Source organism: Eutrigla gurnardus (genome assembly GCF_963514095.1).
Source record: "Eutrigla gurnardus genome assembly, chromosome: 11".
Classification (NCBI taxonomy): Eukaryota; Metazoa; Chordata; class Actinopteri; order Perciformes; family Triglidae; genus Eutrigla; species Eutrigla gurnardus.
The window spans coordinates 25471143-25498495 of NC_139925.1; the positions used below are offsets into that span (position 1 = coordinate 25471143).

The 27353-nt window shown below is 41.9% G+C and overlaps 2 protein-coding genes and 1 long non-coding RNA gene across 5 annotated transcripts in view; 2 read left to right on the plus strand and 1 right to left on the minus strand.

The window, feature by feature from the left end:
* The window catches only part of LOC311021231, an 86838-nt gene that overhangs the window by 53133 nt on the left and 6352 nt on the right, over positions 1–27353 (minus strand). The window contains exon 2 of the long non-coding RNA XR_014597995.1: positions 18649–18684. This is a non-coding gene — a long non-coding RNA (uncharacterized lncRNA). The remainder of the gene's footprint in view (positions 1–18648; positions 18685–27353) is intronic.
* On the plus strand, positions 33–8769 carry fam98a (family with sequence similarity 98 member A). Its single transcript, XM_084021655.1, has 8 exons — positions 33–172; positions 762–910; positions 1701–1835; positions 2326–2507; positions 3245–3325; positions 3407–3523; positions 4909–5076; positions 7466–8769. The coding sequence occupies exons 1-8, from the start codon at positions 135–137 to the stop codon at positions 8123–8125; spliced, it is 1530 nt and encodes a 509-aa protein (XP_083877781.1). The 5' UTR covers positions 33–134; the 3' UTR covers positions 8126–8769.
* Positions 10140–21682, plus strand: LOC311021193 (uncharacterized protein). Of its 3 annotated transcripts, none has more exons than XM_084021625.1 (8): positions 10140–10464; positions 15588–15730; positions 15841–16444; positions 17223–17838; positions 19117–19184; positions 19282–19378; positions 19475–19593; positions 20464–21682. In XM_084021625.1, exons 1-8 carry the CDS (start codon positions 10264–10266, stop codon positions 20998–21000), a joined length of 2385 nt encoding a protein of 794 aa, XP_083877751.1. In that variant the 5' UTR covers positions 10140–10263; the 3' UTR covers positions 21001–21682. The 3 variants fall into 3 exon arrangements, with proteins under 3 accessions (XP_083877751.1, XP_083877752.1, XP_083877753.1); XM_084021626.1 differs by having other exon boundaries at positions 20467–21682; XM_084021627.1 differs by having other exon boundaries at positions 10222–10464; positions 15599–15730.

Below are 27353 nucleotides of genomic sequence, written 5' to 3' on the forward strand. Positions count from 1 at the left end.
CGGCACGCTGTTTGTTTACGGACAATGAGCCCTTAGAAGAAGTAGAAGAAGTAAAACGTGTATCAGCTGAGGTGGCTGATGTGAAAACTCTATTTCGAAGTACGTGACTTTAGAGCATAACCATAATTACTGGGATGGAGAATGACATCCTCGTCTCTCTTGAAGATTTAGGGTAAGTTAAATGAAAAGTAAACGTGTCTGCCGCAGTTTGAAGATAACGTACAAAGCTGCCAATCTCATATTTGAGCCAGCGTTAACGTGACAGTGTAGCTTGCTTTAGCAACGCGGCTAACTCGCTGTTGTAGCTAACGGTTGGTCTGACGATGATGGACGTTGTAGCTTCTGATCGTTGGACGGACCGTGGCTATGTGCGTGTGTACGGACTGGTCTTTACGGACTGGTTTGATGCGTGTCACCAGCTGCGTCAGCACAAGCCCGTCATGATTCATACCAGCTCCAACATCCTCTCCTAACCAAGTATAGCCCACTTTCTAAAAATACACCATCCACTGGTTCGGTGGTTCTTGTTTGAGTACTGTGCCGAAATATCTTGTAGCTTCTCGTAAGTCAGAAAAGGTCGAGACAACGTTTCTCAGTACGCAGGATTGTATGAAATAACCCGTTTTATAATGTGGTTCGTGTGTAAAGGCAACGTACTACCTACTACTATGACGAGGGAAGATTAGAGCATGGCTGTTGGAATGTGGTTGCATGTGTTTTGACATGAGGTGTGTGTGTGTGTCTCTGTCCCTGTCCCCCAGGTACCAGGGCCCTCTGTTGGAGGAAGGAGCTCTGGACTGTGCTGTGAGCGGTGGAGCAGCGTCCCCTGAGTTCACTAAGCTGTGTGCCTGGGCGGTGTCGGAGCTCAGACTCTACTGCCGGCTGGAGGAGAATGTCCACGCCACTAACTGTACGACATGTTCTAGCACTGTTGATGCAGAATCAAGGGACAATATTCAATGTTGACAGAAAAGTTGCACATCAGTAAAAGCTGAAGTTTGATAACAATGGTAAAGAAATTAAAAGTGACATCATTTGTTATGTTAAATGACACTTTGGTTTTATGGGTAAATCCTAAAGTTGGATTACTAAGTCTTAACCAGCGATAGAAGGGTAAATACATCTGCATTTGGACATAATCACTGCTCAGGGTTTGTGTTTGTGCTCTGCCAAGTTGTGGCTCACACAATTATCGTGCCCGGCTGTATAACTTCAGGGATGCAGATACCAGTATCTGGTGTTAGAGTGAAGAGAGTTAGCAACAACCAGCTGCTCCAGCTCAGCAACACTTAAGGTGGGCTGACCATTTAAGGTGGACCAGCACTATTCTCCTTTAAGTGACAAGATGCTTCTCTGAGTTGTATTTGTATTATTTCTTTGGACTGTGTAACTGATAGCAGGTTAAACGATTATTATGAATATCCTTACTGCAAACTCTCCTGTTTATATCAGGAAACACACCGTTGGATGTTAAAATGTCACAACAGCATCATGTTGTATGTTTAATTAGTCAGAAAGTGAGGCTTATCTGATGAAAATAAAACATGTTTTCAGAGTTATTGTTAGAACTGTAATGATATTATTATTAAGTGCTCATCTTGGTTCTCGGCATTGACGAGTACTGAAATGTGTATCTTGTACTTGGTCTGAAGAAAAGTGGTATCGATGCATCCCTGAAGTGTCTGTCTGCCCTCTCCCAGGTCCGAGCGAGGCAGACAGCTTCCAGCTGGAGATGAGTGGCCTGCTGTCGGAGCTCGCCTGTCCGTACTCCGTCCTCACCAGCGGAGACATCACCCAGAGGCTCCTCAACAGGACCAACTGTCTGCTGCTCCTCAGTACGCTCACAGCACTTTGCAGCATCGCTTTTTAACAAAACAAGCAACCGTTAACCTTTTATTGGAGAAAGGCATTTCTGCATTGAGCTGTGAGGCTAAAGTGGAGATTTAAGAGAAGATTCTTTAAATATGTATCAGTTACTTTTCTAAATCCACACAAACTGTTCTTTATATCAGCATAAAGTAGACCCACCACACAGCATGTATTTAAAAAGAAAACACGTGAACTGGTTATTTCTTCTTCCAAACACACTGGTGAGTTTTTATTCAAACAAATTAGTTTTAATTGTTTAAACTCTCCATTTACAGTAAGCGAGGCTGTTTAATGTCTCCACTAATCATCAAAACAAACCCCAGGCCAGTCGACAGGAAGTGAATCATTATATGACTTATTTATATGTTCCCGTAGCTTTCTTGTGTCTCTGATCGTAATTTCCTGCCTATAAGCATCCTGTAATGAGAATTGAATCCGTCCAATTTCTGTCTCCAGCCTTTCTGGTGTCTGAGCTGGAGGCGTCGAGGATGATCCTGGTTAACAAGCCTGAAAAGAAAACCCAGGAGTCGGGCAGCCCCATGTTCCAGGAGCTGAAGGGCATCTGCATGGCACTGAGCATGTCCAAGCCTCCAGCCAACATCACCATGTTCCAGTTCTTCAGTGGAATCGAGAAGAAGGTCAGTCGGTCTGGTGACCAGAGATATGGAAACCTGAACAGGGTGAAGCCTGGTCCTCACACCTGTCCCTTACCGCTGAATCTGTGTACAACAGCTGCAACACTGAGCACACACCTGCAGCCTCGCAGGCAGCCTCCCTGTCCCCTTTCAGCTGCATACAGATATGCATCTACAGTCTCTGGAGATAAATCTGTGGAAGGCTGTATATAAATATCTATTTACACAGTGATACTGTAGATACATAACTTTATGTATAGTCAAACTGTATAAAACATTGTTATACAATGTGAGAGTATGTATATATATATATATACACTAACTGAATATCTAAACTATTCAGAAAGGCTGGAATTTTCCTGATTTATGTTGATGATGTATGTACACACACACACACACACACACACACACACACACACACACAGACAGCGGCTGTGTAGCACGCGGCGCCTCCTGTCTGAACACGGCGTCCATGTTTAAGTTAAGACGTACCTTTGGACTGTCATGTAAACGCTCAGAAATATTCTCTGAGGTTAACCGTTGACATTCCTAGTCTGAATCTCTTTTCACATATTTTCTGTCCTTACAGGAAAATAACAGTAATGATGGTGATAATAATTTAGTCCAAACACTCTTATAGTCACAGTGTGAGAAGAAATCTCTGCTTCTGTCAGATTGGTTCATGTATTTTATCAGCTGTTTGATCAACATTTGCTTGTTTTTTCTTCATTTTTTCCTAGTTGAAAGAAGCCATGAGTAGAGTCCCACCAAACCATGTAGGAGAGCCTTTGCTGAAGAAGGCCCTTGGACCTGTGCACTTGGTAAATAAGGAAAACAAAAAAGAAATATAATATCATTGAGAAATGTCGGTGAGTGTTTAATACATTTTCTCATTTTTCCAGGAGAAGATTGAAGCTATAAACCAAGCACTTGTAAACGAGTATGGCGTGAGAAGAAAAATGTTGTTGAAGCGTCTGGATGTGACGGTGCAGTCGTTTGGTTGGTCTGACAGAGCAAAGGTATGTGGAACGTGTGACTCCTCCTCAATCTAAACAAAGAGGAACAATGCGCTGATGAAGCATTAATAAAGCAGTTTCAACAGGACGTCTGTCCGTTTGCTTTAGCAGTAGTTCAGCCTCTCCTGTTTTCATGCTTTGTCCTCTGAGGAGAGAAAGGAGGAGTCGCCTCCATAAAGCATAAAAGCAGCTCATGGTGACATCATCAGATGACTGGTGTTGTCTGAACAACAGTTCAAATATATTATATTCTAAAAGAAATGGGAAAATAAGCAAATCATCATAATCTAGGAGCTGGAAATGTCAAATACTTGATTTAATACTTAATTATTAATAATAATAATAATAATAAATTGTTTTTTGATTCATTAATGGTTGCAGCTCTAAACAGGATCATATTCTGACCTGAGTGCAGCCACACCGACCTCTCACTATTCGGACTATTGTCCATATTCAGAGCTAAGCATGTTATTGGCGGGTTTAGCTCAGGAGGTAGAGCGGGTTGGCTGGCAACCTCAAGATTGCCGGTTCGATCCCCGGCTCCTCCTAGCTGAGTGCCTGGTGTCCCTGAGCAAGACACCTTACCCTAATTGCTCCCGACGAGCTGGCTGTTGCCCTGCGTGGTTGACTCCACCGTCGTGTGTGAATGAATGGGTGAATGTCGGTCATTACTGTAAAGCGCTTTGGAGAAAAGCGCTATATAAATGAGGACCATTTATCACTTTTAAGATTTTCCATGGTTAGTCAGTGTCTAATTATCTGAAATATGAATGAACCTTTCATTTCATGTCATACCATTAAAATGATCCATGACACAATAATATAATATATAATAGGGATGGGTAAAAAACATTGATACTGCTCACTATCGCAATATTTTCTATGGCAATATTGTATCAATCTTTATTTGTATCTATTATAAAAGCCTACTAATGTCGCTAATACAAGTTAAACCTTTTGGTAACAGTTGCTTCTTCAGTCCACTAGATGGTGCCGAGTTGTTTTCTGCTGTTGTCATTGTTGAAGTCAGCTGACTGACTGAGTGTTGGTCAGCTGGCTGCTCAACTGACTTCTTCGATAAAAATGACTGAAGTGAGATGAACCAAGAAAACTGTGTTATTAGAACAGATGTTAACAAACGGCATAATGAGCAGTTGAGAAAAAATGTAAAGAATCGCTGTTATTGAAATACTCATATTGGCTGATGAGCAGCTTCTCTGAGTTTTACTTTGACTTGTGAGTACTTCCTATGCCTAATATGTATAAAAGCTGCTTTCAGTGATTGACATTCATGTTCCAAAGGAAAACGACTCAAACCACATACTACACATCTACCCATATGACTGATTACACATCATGTAAGACTTCTTTTGTATTTCCTATTCCAGATTCATGCTGAGAAGTTGTCCAAAGTGTACCAGCCGCTACGGTCTGCTCTCGGCACTAAAAGCAAAATCTCTGTTGCTCATGTTCTTGCTGCTCGACAAGACTTCTCCAAGATCCAACGTACAAGCAGTGGCAAGATCAGAGAGAAGACTGCTTGTGCCATTAATAAGGTAGGTGAACCCACCGTTTGTTTTCCATGTCTTAGGTCATTCATGCTGAAACCGCACCCTCCTCGGCTGCTGATAGCATAAGGTGGGGCTGTGATATAAAACACAAATACACTCAACTATGATGAACCATTTATGACGTGTTGATTTTAATCAGATATATCTGGTTTTAGAAAGAACATAGAGACGGTTAGAATATCCAAAACAAAACCAGAAGTTTATTCCTGTTGTTCATTTTATAAATTTAAATTTTTCAGAATGAGTGTAAACAGCAGCAGCAACAATTCTCTGGTCAGACACCATGGCCAACATCATACCTTTAATAATACAACATGGGGGTGAAGTCCATCACCTGTGACTCTGTTTGAGTCCGGTCCAACATACCCAGAGAATCGTCTTTATCTGGCTGAACGAACACTAACTGATCCCGACGATGGTAAACGTATAATCCCGGCTAAAAGAGACAGAGTTCTGTGTGAATGTGTAAATGAACAGGTTTGTGATATCACCGCCCAGCTCGAGCACCAATAGATCTGACTCTAGTTATTTCTGTTTTCCATTGAATGTGTTACCTCCATGTATTCTTATGAAATAGAAGATATGAATTCATCCCCTGGGTGAAATGATTCTGTGTATGACAATATTGTAGCATTATTCTTTGTGCTGCAACCCGGCAGTGTGAAACTTGGAGCCAATAAAGAATAGCATGAATCCAAAGGGAACAAAGGCTTACACTCTTATCTCATAATCACCTACAGAACCATAAAAGTAACCGAGGTTACACAGACAGTAAGATGCCAGGGAGTCACATAAATACAGCTGGAGAATCTGACGCACAAGTTAATGTATGATGTGAATCTATGACCAGAGAAGATATACTGATTTACATTGCCGGGGCAGAAACAATAAGGCTTTGATATTGTTATATACACCATAATAATGCATACGGGCAACGTTAATGCGCTTATTTTGACAGCCCTAATTAGAATATCTAATGAACTGCTCTTCGAGCTCTGATTGGTCAGTAGGCAGCTCTCTTGTAAGAGTTGATCTCATAACCCGCAGCAGGTGTCAGGTGTGCAGCATCAGTAACTAGAGGTGGTCGGTGAATCAGTGAGTGATCCATGCAGAGAGTCCTCCTCTCCTACGAGTGACGGCGGAGTGATACACAGTAACAAAACCTCTGCTGCTTCCAGCTACGGCCGAAGTTTAACTCTGTGGAAGTCACTGAACCACCTTCTCTTGTCCATGTTAACTTCTAGCAGCCACTTGTTAGAGTAAACTGATGGACGAGGTCATGTCAACATGTGGTTTAACAGGTTTTAAAGAGAGTAGCGAGTCACGCAATCAGTGGTTTGAATTAGTCTATTTTGACTGGCGTTAGCAGCAAGTGACCCGGGTAAATGGTTCTGAGTGGGTGAGGGAATCTTCTCCCATCTCTATCAGTTACCATGGTGATCTACCAGGTAAGAAGTGAACCCCCATCAAACCCCACAGATGAACCTTAAGTTACCTCGCTGACCTCAAATCCTGTTAGTCAGCGTCTTCCCGTTGCTGGTGAGCCTGAAGTCTTATTTCATCCATCTTGTTTTCCTGTGATGAGACAGCCAGGAGCATGCTGGGTAGTGGTAACCTACATGCTTCCTTAACAATGTTGATGAGTGGATTCTGTCATATGACATAAGAGCTCCAGTAATAAACATGAAAAAACAAAGACAAGCGTGTGGATGTGGATGCCGTTGTTACTCATACATGCGCTGCTGTTCAGTGTACATTAGTATTTTGTAGAGATGGGCAAATGAAGCCTCGTGAAGCTTTTGAGGCTTCTTCCTGATTGTACCGAAAAAAGATTCGAAGCTTCAAAGCTTCACAGAAAGACCCTACCAGTGACATCTAGTGGTCAGCTGCAGTTATAGCAGCAATGAACCTCCAAATGATTCACACATCATTGCTTCCAGTTCCAACACAAAAGCAATAAAGTCATTATTAAGCAGTTGTGTCAAAGGTCTCTCAGAACGCTATGAAGCAGGGGGGAGCACTGGGCATCTCGCGTCTCGTTATAACGAATGAAGGCGCGCCAAAACTTCGAATCAGTCACCTCATTTCCGGTGGTTCGTTGTGACGTATGAAGCGTCAAACGTCATCGGTCACGTGATCGCAGAGATTTGATACAAGCCTCGACACAGCGTTTCGAACCAGCCTGCTTCAATAGAGTGAAGCAGGCTTCAGAGTCTCGGTGTCAAACGTCCCATCTCTAGTATTTTGGTTTATGGCCGTTTCCTGAACAGATCCTGTTCTGTCAAACTCCTACAATCTCCAAAGATAAGCGGGTCAAATGTGTTAAGTGTGCCTCCTTTTGAACTATTTGGTCTAATGTGTCTCCTTTTTTTAGGTTCTAATGGGCCGAGTGCCAGACAGGGGAGGCCGACCCTGTGAGATCGAGGCTCCCCCGCCAGAGATGCCGTCTTGGCAGAAGCGTCAGGATGCTCCCCAAGGAGGAGGACACCATGGTGGGAGTGGGCACGGAGGCGGCAGGGGGGGCTACGATCACTACTCCCAAGGTGGCCGTGGAGGATATGAGAGAGGAGGCGGAGGTGGACATGGAGGTAGAGGAGGAGGCAGCAGAGGGGGCAAGGTACAGGGAGGCTGGGGAGAAGGAGGTGGAGGAGGAGGAGGGAGAGGCGGTTACAACCAGGGTCACTATCAAGATGCAGGAGGTCATCAGGGGGGAGGAGGGAGAGGCGGCTACGGAGGGGGAGGCAACAACCAAGGTGGCTTCCAGGACCCGGGCTACCATGGAGGAGGCGGTTACCCTGACAATTACCACCAAGATGGAGGCTGGCATCAGGAGAGGGGCGGCGGTCGAGGAGGTCGTGGGGGCAGGGGAAGAGGAAGCCGAGGAGGAGGAGGTGGAGGAGGACAAGGAGGAGGCTGGGGAGGGAGAGGGGGTCAGAATTTTAACCAAGGAGGACAGTTTGAACAGTTCTTCCAACATGGCGGGCAGCACTACAACCAAGCTGGATTCAACCAAGGCAGACACTACACTAGTTGAAGACAGTGAGGGGCATCGCAGCAGAGTCCACTCACAGATTGACTCCTTATCTTAGGAACAGACTTTAAAGGCCTTACCATCCTATGTAGACTCTTCAGCATGGTTAAAAGTTGAAAACATTTCAAAAGAGGACGTTGGAGATGGCATACAGAATCAGTAGAGGCTGTTTGGTGTTATTCTTTACCACAGAAGGCAGTTCTCATGTAGTCTTTTGCTTTTTCATACTGGTGTTAAACTTGTCTCTGCCTTCTCAATACAAGTAATCAAGCCAGCAGCTCTGCTACAAATGGTGAGTCAATTAGTTGGACTGTGCTGTTTTGACCTCATTTTGACACTTAATTAGCCTTATATTGGACATTTTTTTGAAAGACAGGAAAAGGTTCAAAGATTTCAGCGTTGGTGCACTACGCCTGTGGATCTGACATTAGAAGCGCACTTTTGAAATCCTTAGTTTCATTGAATTTGACGATTACTTGAAAACAGCTTCATCTTTCCAGTCGTCATTTTGTTTCAGTAGTTTTGACTGGAATCTCCTTTGTTACTTATTTAAGATATGTCATCTTGTACTGCTCATGGAAGATTGTGTGCATACAAATATGGATGTTGGAAGGTTTGCATGGGTGTGTGAATGAGCAATAAAATCTGAAATGAGAAAATCACTTTCTATTCAGGAGTTTGATTATCCAAGTTAAGGAACTGTGAAACAGATGACATGTTTGATTTGCAGGTCGTTCATTTACATTTCTACTACAAATATGAAGACAATTTCAGAGTTACACCAAAACACAACGTACATTAACTCACAAACAAGGTCTACGTGAATGCATACAGTAGGGCTGCAGCTATATTGAATCTTTTTGTAATCAAATAATCATCCGATTATTCCATCGATTAATCAAGTAATCGGATAAAAAAAAAATAACATTGTGTATATAGTTCCCATATACACTGTTCATTTCTTAACACAATCGATCAATGACTATAAACAGGAATAAAGATTTAAAAAAAGGGGGGGGGCTAAAGATAAATCTTTTTTTTCTTTATTTAAATCTCGACACAAACAAGAGATCAAAATAAACTTAAAATTCTCTTTGGTGATGTTTAAGCACTGTTACTATCATTAAAACTACACCCGACCGGACCGCCCTTTTTGCTACATCGGCTCAGACGGAGACAGTGAGACAGGACCGGTGTCTTAGGGGAGGGGAGACAGGTGTTATGGGCAGAACAACTTTCTGTACGAAAAAACAATCATTTTTGACGCTCAAGTCACTCCGCCTGATTACTTGTCCTCACAAACATTCAGCGAAGAGATTCATCTCTGTATGCTGTGGGGAAAAAACATTATGCTACACACAAACAGACCCGCTGAATGGTAGGTGAGACCAAGGAACATATTTACATGTTTGTTATGACTCTGGTCATTTAACCATAAAATTGAAGAAGTTTGGTGATGCATTTTTTTCCTCCAAGCTTTTAGGGACCTGTCACTCAGCAGGTAGCCCCGCCCCCGCCCCCTAAAGCATCCCCTGCTTTCTGGTCTGGTGGACTCTAAATGGACCATAATGTACTAAATGAACGTCATGCTGGATTGAAGAAGACTTGAAACTAGAGATTGACACCATAAAGTCTGTTTACAATGTTTACTGAGATAATACATCAAGAGAGAAGTTGGACCATCTCATCGACTTCCATGTGATTAAACTTCTTTTTGCAACCACAGGAGTCGCCCCCTGATGGCCAGTAGAGAGAATGCATTTTGAGGCACTTCACAGAACCGGATGTTGTCACCTGAGTAATACAAGGAGGGATTTGAAGAGCTTTTATTTTGAATGAGTGGGCTTGTGCTTTACGAATATTCTTGTCCACGGATATTTGAAGTAATATTTCATGTAGGGTATTCTATACAAATGAATACGGGATATAAATTATATAGGCTATCAAACAGAGTCGGTGACTACAACGGTAGACCTTTATTCTGAAATAATTACTCCGGATTCTGTCCCGTGTTTTATTTCCGGTGGCCGCTGACCGGGAAACCACACACGGAAAAAGCACATTTGCTGGGAAACGGATTTTTCCCGTTTAAATTAGGTTTCCCATCTGGCGGGTGTTTACGTGGCCTCTTGAAGCCGGACATGTACCGTCCAGGTAAACCACGACACGGACCGCCGCCGTTCGGCCCTCCACCACCCCATCGCCCTCCTTTCGGACCCAGAGGGCCCTGTAATGTTCCTCCTCCTGGACACTTGCCAGCGGCAACTTGCGGACCGTTTTCGGCCTCAGCGCCGGATAGCCATTTTCTCCACAACAGACCACCGACAGGACATTTCATCAATGTAGGTACCGAACAGGCTGCTAAAGCTAGCTCGGCTGGCTAAGTTAGCCGGCTACATCATTCAGAACAGGGCAGGCTAACATCGTTATGCTAGCACATATACCAGCTACAGATGAAGTAGGTACACGTAGCTCGTGTTAGTTTAGCTCCCTGTGTTTCTGCTTCTGCCCAATCTCGACATAGTAGGGCCAAAGTAGACGTACAGTAAAGTCAACCCCAAAGTGGCTTAAACTTGCATTCTCTCTGCTGGCCACCAGAGGGCGACTCTGGTTGCAAATATAACTAGCGCTGCTATCACACTACTTAGCTGTAACTGACCTTGAATGTTAACAAAGTTAGCTTCATAACCAGTACTGTTCGGTAGTTTTAATTTAGCTTTAATTTAGGTGATTAGACCTGCCAAGACATGTGAAAACTTAAATATTCATGAGTGGGATATTTACTCACATTACTCACAATATTGTAAAACAAAACACAACCAATCTCTTGTTTTAACCACAGACCATCTAACCAAAAACACATTAAAAGAACCCATTGACTGAGACGAGGAAACTGAATGTGCAAAAATGTGAACTCATTTCTGGGTTGTAGGACTTTATAGCTCCAGACAAGGTAAAACTATGGCTACAAAGCCAAATAATGCAGTTTGCAGAGTTTCGGTTCATTTTGCTTTCGATAGCCCGACATTAATCGGCAACTAACTAGTTAAAAGCTAAGGATGCTCCGATCAGCGTTTTTGGGGGCCGATCTGCAGGAATCATAAATCTGCCGACACCGATCACAGAATGGATGGGCGACTAATAACCATAATAATTCAGAATGTCCTGTATTTACAATCTAGCCTTGCGCACCACTTAAAGTGGTAAAACCATTTGTACTAAAATAAATAATAAATAAAATCAAGATCTTTATGTACTACAATCAACGTTTTATTTGTGTAAACATTACATGCCCTGTCAACAGCTATAGTGAAATGAGCCGAGTGACGGGTGTCTTTGGGATTTGTTTTGCCCGGACTTGATTCTCAGACTTGCCGTATTCTGTTGTGAGGCACGTTCTCAAATGTCGGATGAGGTTAGTTGTATTAAATTGTCATTGTTGATTACCACCTCTTGGAATTTCAGCATCGCATGTCCCGAAACAGCGAGTTTTACATCTTTTTCGGAAACTGTGGAAAAATTCCAGACCCGAGAACTCAAGCTGCCAGCCTCATAAAACAGAGCGGCAGGGAATGTAGGCCATGTGCGGAAAACAAATCACTCTCATATAATTTACGTCAGGCGCAGAAAAACAGTCTCGGACTGTGATCGGCTTTTCTGATCTGCTCCCACCGATCAACCTGTTTAGGGTCCATATCGGCCGATAACGATCGGCGGCTGATCGATCGGAGCATCCCTATTAAAAGCTTTTCCGCTGCATTTCGAGCACCATCCGTTGTCCTCCGTTGATAATTTCCCAAGCATACATCCTCCTGGCTGCTGTCTGCAAACTTCCAATGTTCCCGACGTAGGTTATTTGAGTTGCATGACAACGGACACGCCGGTCAAATTTGTCAACACCGTACTGATTAACGTCTTCCAACTGGACCTGGCACTACAATGAACTGGCTTTACATCAAAGTGGGTAAGTCAGTAGAATGTTCTTTCCTTAAAGGTAAACTTGACGAAAATACAGGATTTTATTGCAGATCACGATAAAAAACACTTGGAATCTCGACCGTGGTGTATTTCCATTATCAGGATAATTGTAAATATCATCATGAGTGTCTTAAAAAAGGTGTCTAGCTCACTATCATGGTGGAGGAGTGAAAAATAGAGCCTGATTTACTCGAGTTAATATTCAGTAAAAAAAAAAAGATTACTCATATGAAATATTTGTTTTTCAACAAGATGTAAAAGGATTCTAGTATGTTTTAGTACCATTTTAAGAGTTTTAAGCATATTGTGGTGATTATCAGGATAATTTTGTGAATCGCAATTATTTGGTCAGGATAATCGTGACATAAAATTTTCAGATCATCCCAAGCCTAAGCGGGACTGGTTTGTTTGTGAGTCATGCTTTTTTCAAGCAATCTATGTAATCTAAAAGACTGATTTAAATACTGGTTATAAAATAGATTTTTCAATTCTATTAAAACATTAAGTTTCAACTTCTCTTTTGTGTAAATCATAGTAGAAATAAGTATATTGCAGTATTTTGTCTTACATTGCTTCCCATATTTTGCAGTAAAACATAAAGGAATCGAGGTTATACATTGTTTTTTTTGTTCCTTTTTCCTTTTTGATTGATTTTTTCCCCTCAAAATGGTGTTCATAATCATAGCTGCTGTGAATGTTTATTGTCAAGTACAAATGGATAATTTTAAACTTTGGTTTGAAATAATTGCATGCACATTTTAAAAATTCCCCTTTTGTACACAGTGTTGGCCCTGGACACCATCAGTACGTGACTAGCCAGTTATGGCCTTGTTCAACACTGATATTATTGCAGCAAAAGAAAGTGACACCGCCCAAGACAGTAAAAGTTCTATGTGGATTGTCTGATGAAGGAACCAAAATTGCTTGCGGATGTCAGAAAAGCAGAGAAGAGTAAGCGGAACATGATGGTTTTCCAAGCAGTATTCAAAATCTGCTACCTGCCAACAATCACCTGCCAAGTATTTGTTTTAAATGCCTGCAATTTTCTAAACTGTTTTATTGATGATGGCTTCTCAGATGGTTCTTTGTAACAAACCCTCATGTAAGTTGAGATATCATTGATCTATCAATACATTTTGTTGGCTAAAAAGGCCCAATTAAAGACTTGATGCAGTAAATCACCAGTATCTACAAACTAAAAGAGATCTAAATGGTATTCAATGTTGAGCAAATATACTAGTGACGGTAACTATAGATGAAATAAGGGTTTTACTTTTGCACTTCCCCTTGACAGTTAATGTCTCATTTACCCATTATTCATTGTATTGTTTATTTCATAAGCACTGTGTGTACTGACCTATGATAATGTCTTTGTGTTGCCATGTTTTGTTTAACAGTGTTAGTAGAAAAAATATCAGAAATTTATAAGGAAACCTGTTTGCTGTCTTTCTTCTTTCCTCGGCTGCCTGGTCTCATGGATGGATGGATGGTTGGATGGATGGATGGATGGATGCTTTATTGGTCCCGAGGGAAATGCAAGACAATGCTACACATTGTACCTCTACTACCAGTCTCTGACAAGCATATCCAGGCTGCAGGACTAGCTCTTCATTTAGGTTTAAAAATAAACTCAAAACACTCTTCCTTGGTGATATTATAAGCAGTGTTAAATGTTAGCGTTGGTATATCGCTGTATGCTGGTGGGGGGAAAGACAAAAGTGTTCAGGGCACCGGTGCAACCAAGGATCATTTTGAGTCACATGTGACGTATCCAGACCCCTTCAATTTTTCACATTATGTTATGTTGCAGCATAATGCTACAAAGCAGAAACATAATTTTGGTCATTTTTGAAAATGTATTCAAAGGGAAAAACCGAAATATCATATTGACATAAGTATTCAGACCCTTTGCTCTGTACTTAGTTGAAGCATCTTTGGCAGCGATTACAGCATTGAGTCTTCTTGGGTATGACACAACAAGCTTTGCACGCCTGGATTTGGGGATTTTCTGCCATTCTTCTCTGCTGATCCTCTCAAGTTCTGTCAGGTTGGATGGGGACTGTCGGCGTCCTTCGGGTCTTATTTTGCAAACTCCAAGTGGGCTTCCAGGTGTCTTCACTGAGGAGAGGCTTCTGTCTGGCCACTCTGCCATGAAGCCCAGATGGGTGGTGTGTTGCACTGATGGTTGTCCTACTGGAAGTGTCCCCCATCTCCACACAGGATCTCTAGAGCAAAGCCAGAGTTACCACCAGGTTCTTGGTCACCTCTCTTACTGAGGCCCTTCTACCCCGATCACTTTAGCCAGGCAGCCAGCTCTAGGAAGAGTCCTGGTGGTTACAAACTTCTTTGATTTAAGAATTCTGGAGGCCACTTTGCTCTTGGGGACCTTCAGTCCAGCAGAAATGGTTTGTAGCCTTCCCCAGATCTGTCCAATCAATCGAATTTACCTCAGGTGGACTTCAATCAAGGAGGAGAATCATCTCTCAGATGACCAGGAGAAATGGGAGTCACCTGAGCTGCATTTCAAGCATCACAGGGTCTGAATATGTATGTCAATGTGTTCTTCCCGCTCCGGTGTTTCATTTGCACTTCACCATAGTGTGACTGACTCGCATGCCATAAAGCTTCTTGTGTGAACAGCAGCACATGCTGCTAACGGCATAAAGCTAAACGTTTCCTTGTGGAACTCACACTTGTGAACTTGGTTCCACATTACCTAATATCTTATCTGATCTGTAAACATACAATATTTCAGAAGTACTAAGATAAGAATAAGAAGTTTCATTGGATCAAACGCCTGTCAATCAGATCACCCTGTGTCTCCAGGATATCTCTAAGCATTGTAAGCAAAGTAGTACAATCCACACTACAGCTGTGTCCCAATTCAGTGTCCATCCTTCAGAGGACGTGTCCTTTGCTATCTACGTCGGCCTTTAAATGACCACGAAGGCTGAACTAAGTCTGGCCTGGAGAGGCCTTCCTATTCGTCACCTTTGCCGCTCCCGTTACCTAGCAACCAGCTGCGGTTGACAAGAGAAACCATAGAAGAGGTAGCTAAAATGATATGATAAAATGGAGAGATTAGATCTCGTATGTATGTATACCTGTATGTCTATATACATACATATACACACATTCCCAAATATAAGACGACCCTCACTTTTCCAATATTTTTTATAACTGTTTCTAATAATTAGGAATTGCCTCTTACATTTCAGGTACACCTGCTAAGAATATCAGTTGATGTTGCTGATTTTCAGTCTGTTTAGCATGTCTGCATGTCAGCTGGTTAGGATGTGATGTGAAACCTGCAGAACCACAGATCATTTAAACAGTTCCTCAAGTTGTCAAATATTCAGTGTAGACGTATTACTCTGATTAAAAAATGCTGAGCATGTACAACTGTGCCTTTTTATTTATAAAATATGCAAATTAAATCTTAAATATATGTCACTGCAGTCATAACATGCATTCTGAATACTCTCAGCCCCTCTGTAGCAGCTTCTCCATAGACCGTAGTACAGTTGCTTTGGGAGGCAGCCAGCAGATCGTCCGTCCTGCACAACCACCACAAATTCAGGCCCCACAGTGGAACCCCACTCCAGTGGTCCATCAGCCCCCAGACAACAGGTATGTGTGCATGTGTTAAATGTGTACCTCCAAGCAGGATCAGTTGCCATAATGTTTGAATGTACATTATGAGTTTGCTGTCATTTGAAGCACATGCATGTTGCTTTCAGTGACCGAGCTGGTGAGGAATTCCTGAGATGCATTGCAGCCAACAAGCCTCTCCCAGACTATCTCAAAGGAAACATGGCATACAACCTGGCTGATGCATTTAAGTCGGCTAATGTCCTGAAAGAAGCCGTCAAATCAGACCCGGAGCTCAAAAAACATCTAACCAGGAGCAAAAGCCGTAGTCGAAGCCGTGGTCGAAGCCGCGGCAAATCTCGAGCAAAGAGTTGTGCGCCAAGCAAAAGCCAAGCACGTAGCCGAAGCAGAGGGAGGAGCAAAAGTCGTGCTCGTGGCAAAAGCAGGGCGAGGAGCAAAAGCAGGGCGAGGAGCAAAAGCAGGGCTCGCAGTAGGAGTCGGAGCCGAAGCAAGAAAAAGTGTCATGAACGGAGCAAGAGCCGGTTAAGGAGGTCAAAGTCACGAAGTAGCAGTGGTGAAAAGAGCCATGGAAGAAAGAGAACGAGAAAGAGGAGCCCCAGCTGCAGCAGCAGTGTGAGCAGCAATAACAATCTGACTGGGAAGAGCCTGTTGGAAGGACTGAAGATGGTCATGAACAGCAAAGAACTGGAAGAGCGCTTGCCCACCCTCAAAGATGCCATCCTCAATATCACGGTACAGTTAATCATTCATTCTCCAAAATGTCTTGTCTCAGTCACTTATCAATGTAAACCTGCTCACAAAGGGAGATTCAGGATTGCTAACATGTATAAACCATAAACAGAAGACATAATTATGAAGATAATCTGGCGGTTCAATGTGTCCTTTTCCAAGGAAATGCGTTCCCTCGTTTAATGAATGACTTCATGTAACTTTATTTCAGCACATAGTGATAATAGTGGGTGAGATGATGATGATGATCGGCCACAGATAATAACATTTAAGAACATAACACTGTATGACGTCAGTTGTGATCCTGTAGTTTCCCCTCGTTGGCGTCACTTTGCTTCTTGATGACTTTCCTTCTTCACTTCCATCAGTTTGTTGTTTCTTTTTCTTGGACTGGAAGTTGAATGGTCTTCTTTCTCTGGCTGTGGAGCCTCCATTGTGAGTCAGCAGTAATGAAATGTACCTGTTCAAACACTTTAGACTAGAGGGAGCCTGACTCAGCAGTTGGAAGTTACCGATTTCCCATTACAAGTAAACGCAGCATACTTCTGTGAGCAGCTCCACCTGGCAGACCAACCGCTGCTGACTGATGGAAAAAGCATCACTAATAGAGCGCCGCCATTGAGTTTTGTGCGGGAATGTTGCCACAGACATGGAGATACCATTTCTTGATTCAACCTCATTGTTTCCCAGAACATTTAATTTGCAGCCAAGCAAGATAAGAAAGTGAATGAGATGAGAGATGTGTGAACTGTGTGTCATTGCTGTGGTCTCTTCTTTACAGGCCTCGGATGAAGCAAGCAGGCGAGTGGAGCCTGATGAGCACAAACGTAATGACAGTAATGAGAGTTCAACATCACTGGAGAATGACAGCATGCTCCTTCCACATGACAGAGTCGGCAGTGACTTCTCTTGGCTGCAGGGGCAAAGTCAGGACGACGCTGCCGCCCTGAAAGCTGAAGAGCTTGAAGACGAAGAGTCTTTTTTGTACGGGATTGAAGACACTGGAGGGACACAAGCCGTTAATTCCTCTGCTGCACATTTGGCATCATATCCCCAGTATATTGATAGTTCAAGCAGTCAGCATCATCATCAGAAAAAGTTCACGTCCAGTAACTTTGTGGATCTGCTTGAACCAAAGCAACCGCTTCAAACGCTCTTCTCAAGTGTAGCCTGCGCCAATCTGGACAGCATTGAGTATGAGAAGATCAAGAACATATTAAAAGGTCTTGGCACGGCAGACGTCAGTGAGTTCATGGTTAAGATGCAGGGGCAGAAGGAGGGGAAGCAGCCGCCCCCTGCACTTCCTGCTTCAGACCACATAGCAGGCTTGGCGTTGCCAGCGCTGAGTAACCCCAATGTACGGCAAGCTCTGGAGTCTTTACAGTCACTGATCAAAGGTGAGAATCCTTTTCACATCTCCTAACCATGTCTTCACCCTGCAATCCACTATCTTGATTCACTTTTTATGCCAAAAGTTTGAACTGCGTTTGTTAAAGTGGCAATAGACGACCTTATTGCGTTAACGAATCATTATGATGTTAATGTTGATCACACTTCTAATATATGGAATTATGACACCATTAGCGTTTACATTGGTTCCCTGTGCAAAGCAAGTTATACTCTAACGTTTGACTGCAGGATAATTTGTGTTAATTCATCCATCAAGGCTGAAATTACCACTATTGCTGCTTTGTACATGTTGAAGTCCCAGATACACCGTCCTGTCTGGTTTCATGACGTCATCCAGAGGCCAGATGCTTGATGAATTTCACCAAGCTGGATTCACTGGATCTAGTTAGACCCACGTCAGCTGGTTTACCACTGCTGGATGAACACAAAATAAACAATGAAGCTTTGTTTAAATATCAATAACCAGATAAAAGGATGCTGAAATCACGCCATCATGATGGTGATCAGTAAAAAGTGTGAAGTCATGCTTTGTTAGGTCTGTCTGCAAGACATCAAGCTAACTACTTTTAAAATGCTTGTTTTCTGAATGGAGTCTGGTTGATGGGTGCTAGGCTATGCTAACATTGTAGCTGCTCCATCAACACTCCATATAAGGTCATCTAGACATAAATACAACAGAGACCTTGTTGTTTGAACCACAGACAGTCTCTGGTTTCTCCACATAGTTTGGTCTCTGGACTAATGTGAGCTACTATCTAGACCTCTGGGGGACCACAGACAGTCTCTGGTTCCTCCACATAGTTTGGTCTCTGGACTAATGTGAGCTACTAGACCTCTGGGCCTCTCTCCCTGTGTAATTCTGTATGCCACCCGGTGTGGTCTCCCGGGGAAATGAAGGCTTTATTTTCAGAAGGAAAGTGCATCAAGCGCTGCACAATCTAAACAGGAAGGGGACAGAGCTTGTGTTTTCTCCCATAGCTAATAGTAGCTATCCCCAGTTCCAAATCAATGGAAGCAGTTATTGTTTACTTTGGTGTGCATTTGCTTGCCTAATGTCTCATTTACAATCCTGAAATGTGTCACTCTGCATCTGTTTCTCTCCAGTTGTCAAGGGTGAGATTTTGTGACAGCTGAGCATGGAGGTGTATCCATTGAGTTGGAATCTGGTGCCACCTGGCTTGAGGATTTATCTTCTCTGTCTTTATTGTTTCATGCTTTTGTTATGAAATATGGGATCATGTTGTTGTGGTTGTTTCTTTCTTAAGCAACAAAGGAGAAGCGGGAAAAATGTGACAGCGGCAGCACATGTCAGACGTCTCCTGATAAACACAAGGTAACGCATCTCCATGCTGTCACTGGCTTCTCAACATCTGACTGATGCATCTTTAAAGATGATGAAACACGTTTGAATGGTTTATTGTGTTTCCCAGACAGGTGACAATGAGGAACGGAAGAATGAGAGAAGAACCAGAATAAATAAAATGGAATCTATGATGAAAGATCTGGAAGAGTTGTTGAAACAGGATGGTAAAGCAGTTTATCTCTGACAATCCTCTGCTTCCTGTTGTTTTTAGTGTCTTCCTCACACTAAAATGCTTCACTGCCTTTCTTCTTCCTCTACAGGGTTGAGTTTTCTCACACCGGTAATTGGGTTTTACTGCCAGAAATGTGAGGAGTTCATTGGAGATTTGAACAGTGCTGAAAACCATGCATCCATCCATCGCCATAGTAACTCTAGCAGTGTAAGTATTATTCCTGTATTGTCCTGTAAGCCTGGGCAGTATTACGGTATACCAGGGTATTGAGGAATCCTGATGGTGTGATTTTAAATACCATCACAAATACAGAAGCTTTGCTTTCTATGGCGCTGTGTTGTAGTGATGTGTGGTAGTGACCAGCAGACGCCACTAGAGGTCAGTGTCTATACTATAACAGGCTGCTGGGCTCAGAAAGATGGAGAGTTTTTTGCATTAAAAACATGATAGTTTGTAGTACAGTTTTGGGTCATTTTGCTTTAGAAAAGAACATGACAAACAGAGTCACTTTCTGTTACTCCGACCTCCACTCAGTGAGCTTTGCTGACACATTTGATGACTATGTGGACTCAGACCATAAAGATTCTTTAAGCGAGGAGCAAGTTTGCCTTGAACAAACCAGGGTGTGAAAAGTTCTTCTTGGTGTTCAGAATGGCCACAAGGAGGCGTTGCTATCATGTGGAAATAAGCCAGTTTTTTTTAGGCCTCATTTCAAATAATGCTGAACAGCGTAGCAGCAGGAGGCAGGTGAATATGAAATGGAATATTAAAGTTGACACGCTGACTCAGGAACAGCAATATATTTTGGTCATACCAGACTAGGGTTTTGGGGGATTTTGGTGTGATAAATGACACTCACTATAAGTTGTTCATGGTGAATTTCCGTTGTCGTCATTATCATCACGAGTCCAGTATATTTCAATGCCATATTTAGTATAATTGTGACATGAAATGTTCATGTGGTCCCATATCTTTACCAGACCATGTCCGGCTGAGGCAGCAAAGCCTCCGAGTGTCACCATGAACTCTTCAGTGTCTTTACCTTCACGCTGCAAAATGTGTTGTCTGTGTTTTTAGCAGAAAGTGCAGGCGGACAACCATGCTGGAGACAGTAAGGGACACTCGCGCCATTTTAACAACAGCACTCAGAACCCACCCCCCTCCGACAGGAGAGATCAGAGGGGCTACGGTCACGTTGGAGATTCAGGAGACCACAAGAACCAGAGAGACCACCAACAAGACCGGAGGGACAAAATAGATCAGAGAAGCAAACACCAGGAGGACTGCAGGAGCCACAGGGCCTGGCAGGAGAGCATCTCCTTGAAAGAGAATATGAGGCAGGAGAGGATGCTCATAACGGTGTCCCGTGGACAGACACCTCCTCCGAACGCCGGGGTCAAGAAGGAGGTGTGCAAGGAGCAGCCCATGGACAGCCGCAGCAAAGTCAAAGTGGAAGATACAGACGGCAAGAAAAAATCATCCAAGGGCAACAGAGAAAAAGAGGAGAGCAGTGACAGCAGCGACGACAGTAAAGGTAAATCACACAAAACAAAGTCCCCGAAAAAGAAGAAGAAGAAGAAAAAGGAGAAAAAGAAGAAGAAGGACAAGTCCTAATTGTTGTATTATGCTCGTCAATCTCAACATCCCTACTCCACTGGTCCCTGAGAGGAAGTTTTTCTAATGTTAAACTCTTTTAGATGTCATTCTTGTTCATATTCTGCATCTGTTTACAATATATGCAAACAAATGTACAAAAAGTCAATTCCTTCTTATTTTTATAACGAAAGTTAGCACCACCCAATAATATGACTCCCTTCCATCAATCAATCTGCAACTTCTGTTTTATCAATGTGATCTGAAAGTTGAGGGAAGGGAAGTTGACCTCAAGGACTCATTCATTGTTGGGCTAAAATGAGCTGCTGACCTTTTAGGAAGAAGATTAACGAGTTATATCTAGTAACTATAGTTGGTGAGCACCATGAGTGGGAGCGGGAGGATGTTTGAAGGCAAAGACCGACTGCAGCTGTAGCTCCACACAGATGGAATTGTTTGTTTTGCTACGTGGCCCCCGAAGACCTTTACATGGCCGTGGATACGGTTCATGTATGGTATGGCTCACGTTCTGGTTTCATGTTTGAATTCAATGTTTGGCTCATTTTTGTAGACACATTCATCTTCCTCGATACTTTGCTGCTGTGTGCATATTTTTGTTAGAAATGTGATGTGTATTTTGCCGTTGGTTCCATTTTCTAGCTTGTCTGTGTTTTTTTTATCTTAAATACAAGATGACACCCAATTCTGTCTCCTGTGGTGATTTCTATAAGAAATGTGTACACTATACCACCATTACATAAATATACGTTATAAACCATGTAGTCCAGTGATCCGTTACCATAACAACTATATTTTACATGATGGACAGAAGTGGTGGGACAATATATCGATATATCATCATACTGCTGTGATACGTTATTGATTCACTGGTGCCAAATATTAAAAATAAATATTTTTTGCTACTGAATCCATGCATTAAGCCTCACCAGAGTCACTACTTCATGACTCCGTGACCTTTTGCCAGTTTATGTCTATATTGGAATGATGGCACACGTAGACATGTTCGGTCAGTATATGTAAAATTCAAATACTTTGTATTTAAATGTCAGGATTTCGACCTGAATAAATCCATACCACTAATAAATACCAGATAGATTTGTTTCCTGCTGATGAACATGGTTTGGGAGTTAAACACTACTATGAACAGATTGCTGTGAAAGGGGCCTGAAGCAGCTGCATGGAATTCATTCAGTTCCTTATTTAACCTTGTGCTTTCCATACTTTCTCATTACATATAGAGGCCAGCCTTATATTACACTGCAGATAAAGTGTGAAATACCGAAAATCATTTTGATTTTAACAACACTAAATTGAGGAATATGAAGATTAAGACATGTCTCTATACTGTACTGTATCTGTATCTGTGTTCGACCCTTACAGAGCTATGGATGAAGAGAAGCTGAACCTGTCTTTCCTGCCAAGCACCATATTCTTTCATCTGAACATCTGAAGTTCTTGATCCGTTAGTGAAGCGGTCCCAAAACCACAGCCTCAGTTTGAAGTTAGCTTTATACCTTGAAAATCACACAGCTCAGTCCAAGGGGGCCGCCCCAATCACGTCTCCTGGTTCTTCAATATTCGGTATGTACCCTTCAGCCCTGTCTCATGGCAGCTTATGAAATAGTCACAAGATGCTTATTGTTTTCAGGGACATGGAATTAGTTCATTTTTTTCATGTAGAACAATGCCAATGGAAAGTTAATTGTGATCCTTTTGTTTCTGGACACATGAATCAAACACATCCACATGACAACACAATGGCAGAGCGAGTGATGTCGTACCGAACTAAGTGGTGGTGTTGTTTAAACTAACTGGTTTTATTGTTTAAATCTAACTAAGTGGTTTAATTGTTTAAACCTAACTCAGTGGTTTTATTGTTTAAATCTAACTAAGTGGTTTTATTGTTTAAATCTAACTAAGTGGTTTTATTGTTTAAATCTAACTTAGTGGTTTAATTGTTTAAATCTAACTAAGTGGTTTAATTGTTTAAACCTAACTCAGTGGTTTTATTGTTTAAAACTAACTCAGTAGTTTTATTGTTTAAACCTAACTAAGTAGTTTTATTGTTTAAACCTAACAAAGTAGTTTTATTGTTTAAATCTAACTAAGTGGTTTTACTGTTTAAATCGAGCTAAGTGGTTTTATTGTTTAAATCTAACTAAGTGGTTTTATTGTTTAAATCTAACTAAGTGGTTATTTTGTTTAAACCTAACTAAGTGGTTTTATTGTTTAAACCTAACTCAGTGGTTTTATTGTTTAAACCTAACTAGTTTTATTGTTTAAACCTAACTAAGTAGTTTTATTGTTTAAACCTAACTAAGTAGTTTTATTGTTTAAATCTAACTAAGTGGTTTTATTCTTTAAACCTAACTAAGTGGTTTTATTGTTTAAATCTAACTCAGTAGTTTTATTGTTTAAACCTAACTAAGTGGTTTTATTGTTTAAATCTAACTCCGTAGTTTTATTGTTTAAATCTAACTAAGTGGTTTTATTGTTTAAATCTAACTAAATGGTTTAATTGTTTAAATCTAACTAAATGGTTTTATTGTTTAAACCTAACTCAGTGGTTTTATTTTTTTTAAACCTAATTCAGTGGTTTTATTTTTTTTAAACCTAACTAAGTGGTTTTATTTTTTTTAAACCTAACTAAGTGGTTTTATTGTTTAAACCTAATAAGTGGTGTTGTTGGAGGCAACAAAACAAACCAAGTTAGTAATTAATGATGTATTTTTGAATTTCTATCTATATTTATCAGTTGATTTATGAAATAATAAGGTTTTCACAACAAACATTCTTTGACCTGGAATGTAGATTATTAGGCTGCAAGTCGTGAGAGTGTTTAACCATCAAGAGGAGCCTCATCTCATCAGTTAGTTATCCAGATCAACATCATCAAATGCACATCATCATACTGTCATAATAAAATTAACTGGAGACAAACTACAGTCTGGTCTGGTTCTTTCATTTTCTTGATTTTTTAAATGTTATCACTTCATGACAGCAAAGAGCACCACATCAGTTACAGTGAATCCAGTCACACTGTAATACTGGGTCTCATCCACCAAGTTTTTTTATTACATTAGTCCTAGGTAATGATCCATGGGCTGACAGGTAACCAGTCTATCACAGGGCCGACATGTAGAGACAGACAGGTAACCAGTCTATCACAGGGAGACATGTAGAGACAGACGGGTAACCAGTCTATCACAGGGCTGACATGTAGAGACAGACAGGTAACCAGTCTATCACAGGGCTGACATGTAGAGACAGACAGGTAACCAGTCTATCACAGGGCCGACATGTAGAGACAGACAGGTAACCAGTCTATCACAGGGAGACATGTAGAGACAGACGGGTAACCAGTCTATCACAGGGCTGACATGTAGAGACAGACAGGTAACCAGTCTATCACAGGGCTGACATGTAGAGACAGACAGGTAACCAGTCTATCACAGGGAGACATGTAGAGACAGACGGATAACCAGTCTATCACAGGGAGACATGTAGAGACAGACAGGTAACCAGTCTATCACAGGGCTGACATGTAGAGACAGACAGGTAACCAGTCTATCACAGGGCTGACATGTAGAGACAGACAGGTAACCAGTCTATCACAGGGAGACATGTAGAGACAGACAGGTAACCAGTCTATCACAGGGAGACATGTAGAGACAGACAGGTAACCAGTCTATCACAGGGCTGACATGTAGAGACAGACAGGTAACCAGTCTATCACAGGGCTGACATGTAGAGACAGACAGGTAACCAGTCTATCACAGGGAGACATGTAGAGACAGACAGGTAACCAGTCTATCACAGGGCTGACATGTAGAGACAGACAGGTAACCAGTCTATCACAGGGCCGACATGTAGAGACAGACAGGTAACCAGTCTATCACAGGGAGACATGTAGAGACAGACGGGTAACCAGTCTATCACAGGGCTGACATGTAGAGACAGACAGGTAACCAGTCTATCATAGGGCTGACATGTAGAGACAGACAGGTAACCAGTCTATCACAGGGCTGACATGTAGAGACAGACCGGTAACCAGTCTATCGCAGGGCTGACATGTAGAGACAGACAGGTAACCAGTCTATCATTTTGGGACCAATGGTGGTGCAAGAATTGAAATCCCTTCCTGTTCACATCCAGTCCGGTCCAGTCTGGGCTTCTGGCCACCGGCTCCTATAAGAGGAGCGATACACTGCACCCACATAGCGATACAAACACTGCCACACAACACATGTAATAATGTCAACAGAAAGGGCTTTCATTCCATCAATGTACTAAAATATATTATTAATAATAATAATAATAATAATAATAATAATAATAATAATAATAATAATATACACCTTAATGTCTGTTGCAGAAAAGTGTAAAAGTGTATTCCATCTGTTGTGTGCTCTTGTATCTGGAGATCCAGCGATGGATCCGTCTGATCTCGGCTTGTTGTGGATTCTTGGAGGGGATCTGGATATAGGGCCCTGCGATAGACTGGCGTCCTGTCCAGGTGTACCCTGCCTTCGCCCAATGACAGCTGGGATCGGCTCCAGCCCCCCGTGACCCTGAATACAGGATAAGTGGTAGACAATGGATGGATCTGGATGTAGTTCGGGCACAGGGAAATGATGACATCCAAGTTGATAAAGTCCACACTTTGCGTCGGAATGATCGTACACACACATTATGCACAGAACTGTGTGCACGGTTGATAAATGGGCCCTGACTCCAAACATTAAACACATCGTAGGGAAGTGTAGATTCTCCTGCAGGAAGTAAATGCCACATGAGCTGTTATAATTATGTGTATCAGCAGTAAGATAGGGTTGCTGTGATGTTTGAAAAGACCACGATGCTTTGTAAAATACAATGGAGACCTCTGATAGTGACATATAGTATCATTTTTTCTCTTTATTCCGCATGCAGATAACACCTGATTGACATTTCTTAATTTATTTTATGAGTATAAAATGAAATAGACAGCCTCTATGTATTTCTTCTCTGAGGAGCTTTCCCTCTTTAGTTGAGGGCTGGATCCTCCCCCTGAGAGCTGTGGGTTTCTGCACTACATTCATTTTGATATTATTGAATATTTGATATTTATATAACAGTACATGAGTAATAATCACACACGTCAGCAGAGTAATGATTAAAATCATTGTTTATCATTGGCTAACATGTCTGTCTGATTTCCCCAGAGAATATTATAATAGATAATAAAACAACATTATAGAAATGATCATAGGTTGATTTGTTTACACTGAAGTTTCTATACTAGCCAACATAAACTAAGATACACCCAACAAATACACTATATAAAGGACATAAACTCACTTAGCTTCACTTTGAAATAACAAATAACATTCCCAAGATAAAGCATGATTCTATCATGCATAAATATGAGCAAAATATATATATACTGTATACACTGTTCCAATGTAAGTAGGCCATATGCAAGCTGTTATGACCACAGTTAGCCAGCAGAGGGAGAGAAGTTATCATGCATCTATACACCTAGGACCTATCCAGGGCCACAATGGTCTGCATTCAACATGGCTGAGATGGACTTCCTCACAAAAATAACAAAGTAATGTGTCATTTCTTTAGAAGAACGGGTCTGTTATAAAATGTCCACTCAGTGACGACAGTTTGATGATTCAGGCTTTGCTGCATTCCCACCTGTGAGCCTCAGCCGCTCTAAGGTTTCTGAAAGAAGCTCAGGTCCCTTCTGCTTTCACTTTGACTCCAGTTCAGTTCACAACAGCTCCACTGGGATTCCCCCAGAGTCCCAAGACCCATGTCACTATATGATGTCATCGTATGACACATGAAATATGCTGGACTGACAAACACTAATGCACTATAAATGGACAAGACCAGTCCAAAAACATGGACATCAATTGAAAAGCAGGAAATTGGCCATAACTCATCGAGTCCAATCATCATACACATTTGTATGCATCTTCATTCATTGTTTGGAAATAACCTCAACCAGGCGGCAGACAGTTCGAGAAGGTTCTGAAAAGTGAAGCCAACGCTGAAGTGCCTTAATCTTGTATTCTCTCTTGAAGTCTATGAGAAAATGAGACACGTCTATACTGTGGATCAGGGGTTCCCAAACGTTTTAGCCCGCGACCCCGAAAATAACGGTGCTAGAGACTGAAGACCCCAACTATCCCTGGAGGAGACTGAAATGACCATGATATGAATTTACATAAACAGTTTATTATCAGATAAAAGCAGAAGATCTCAGTCAAAGTCATCTCCATGGAACTTAGGAGTGAACATTGTTGCTGTCATGTGCAAACTTCATTTTGACACAATACTTTCATTTCCATGTCAAAGTC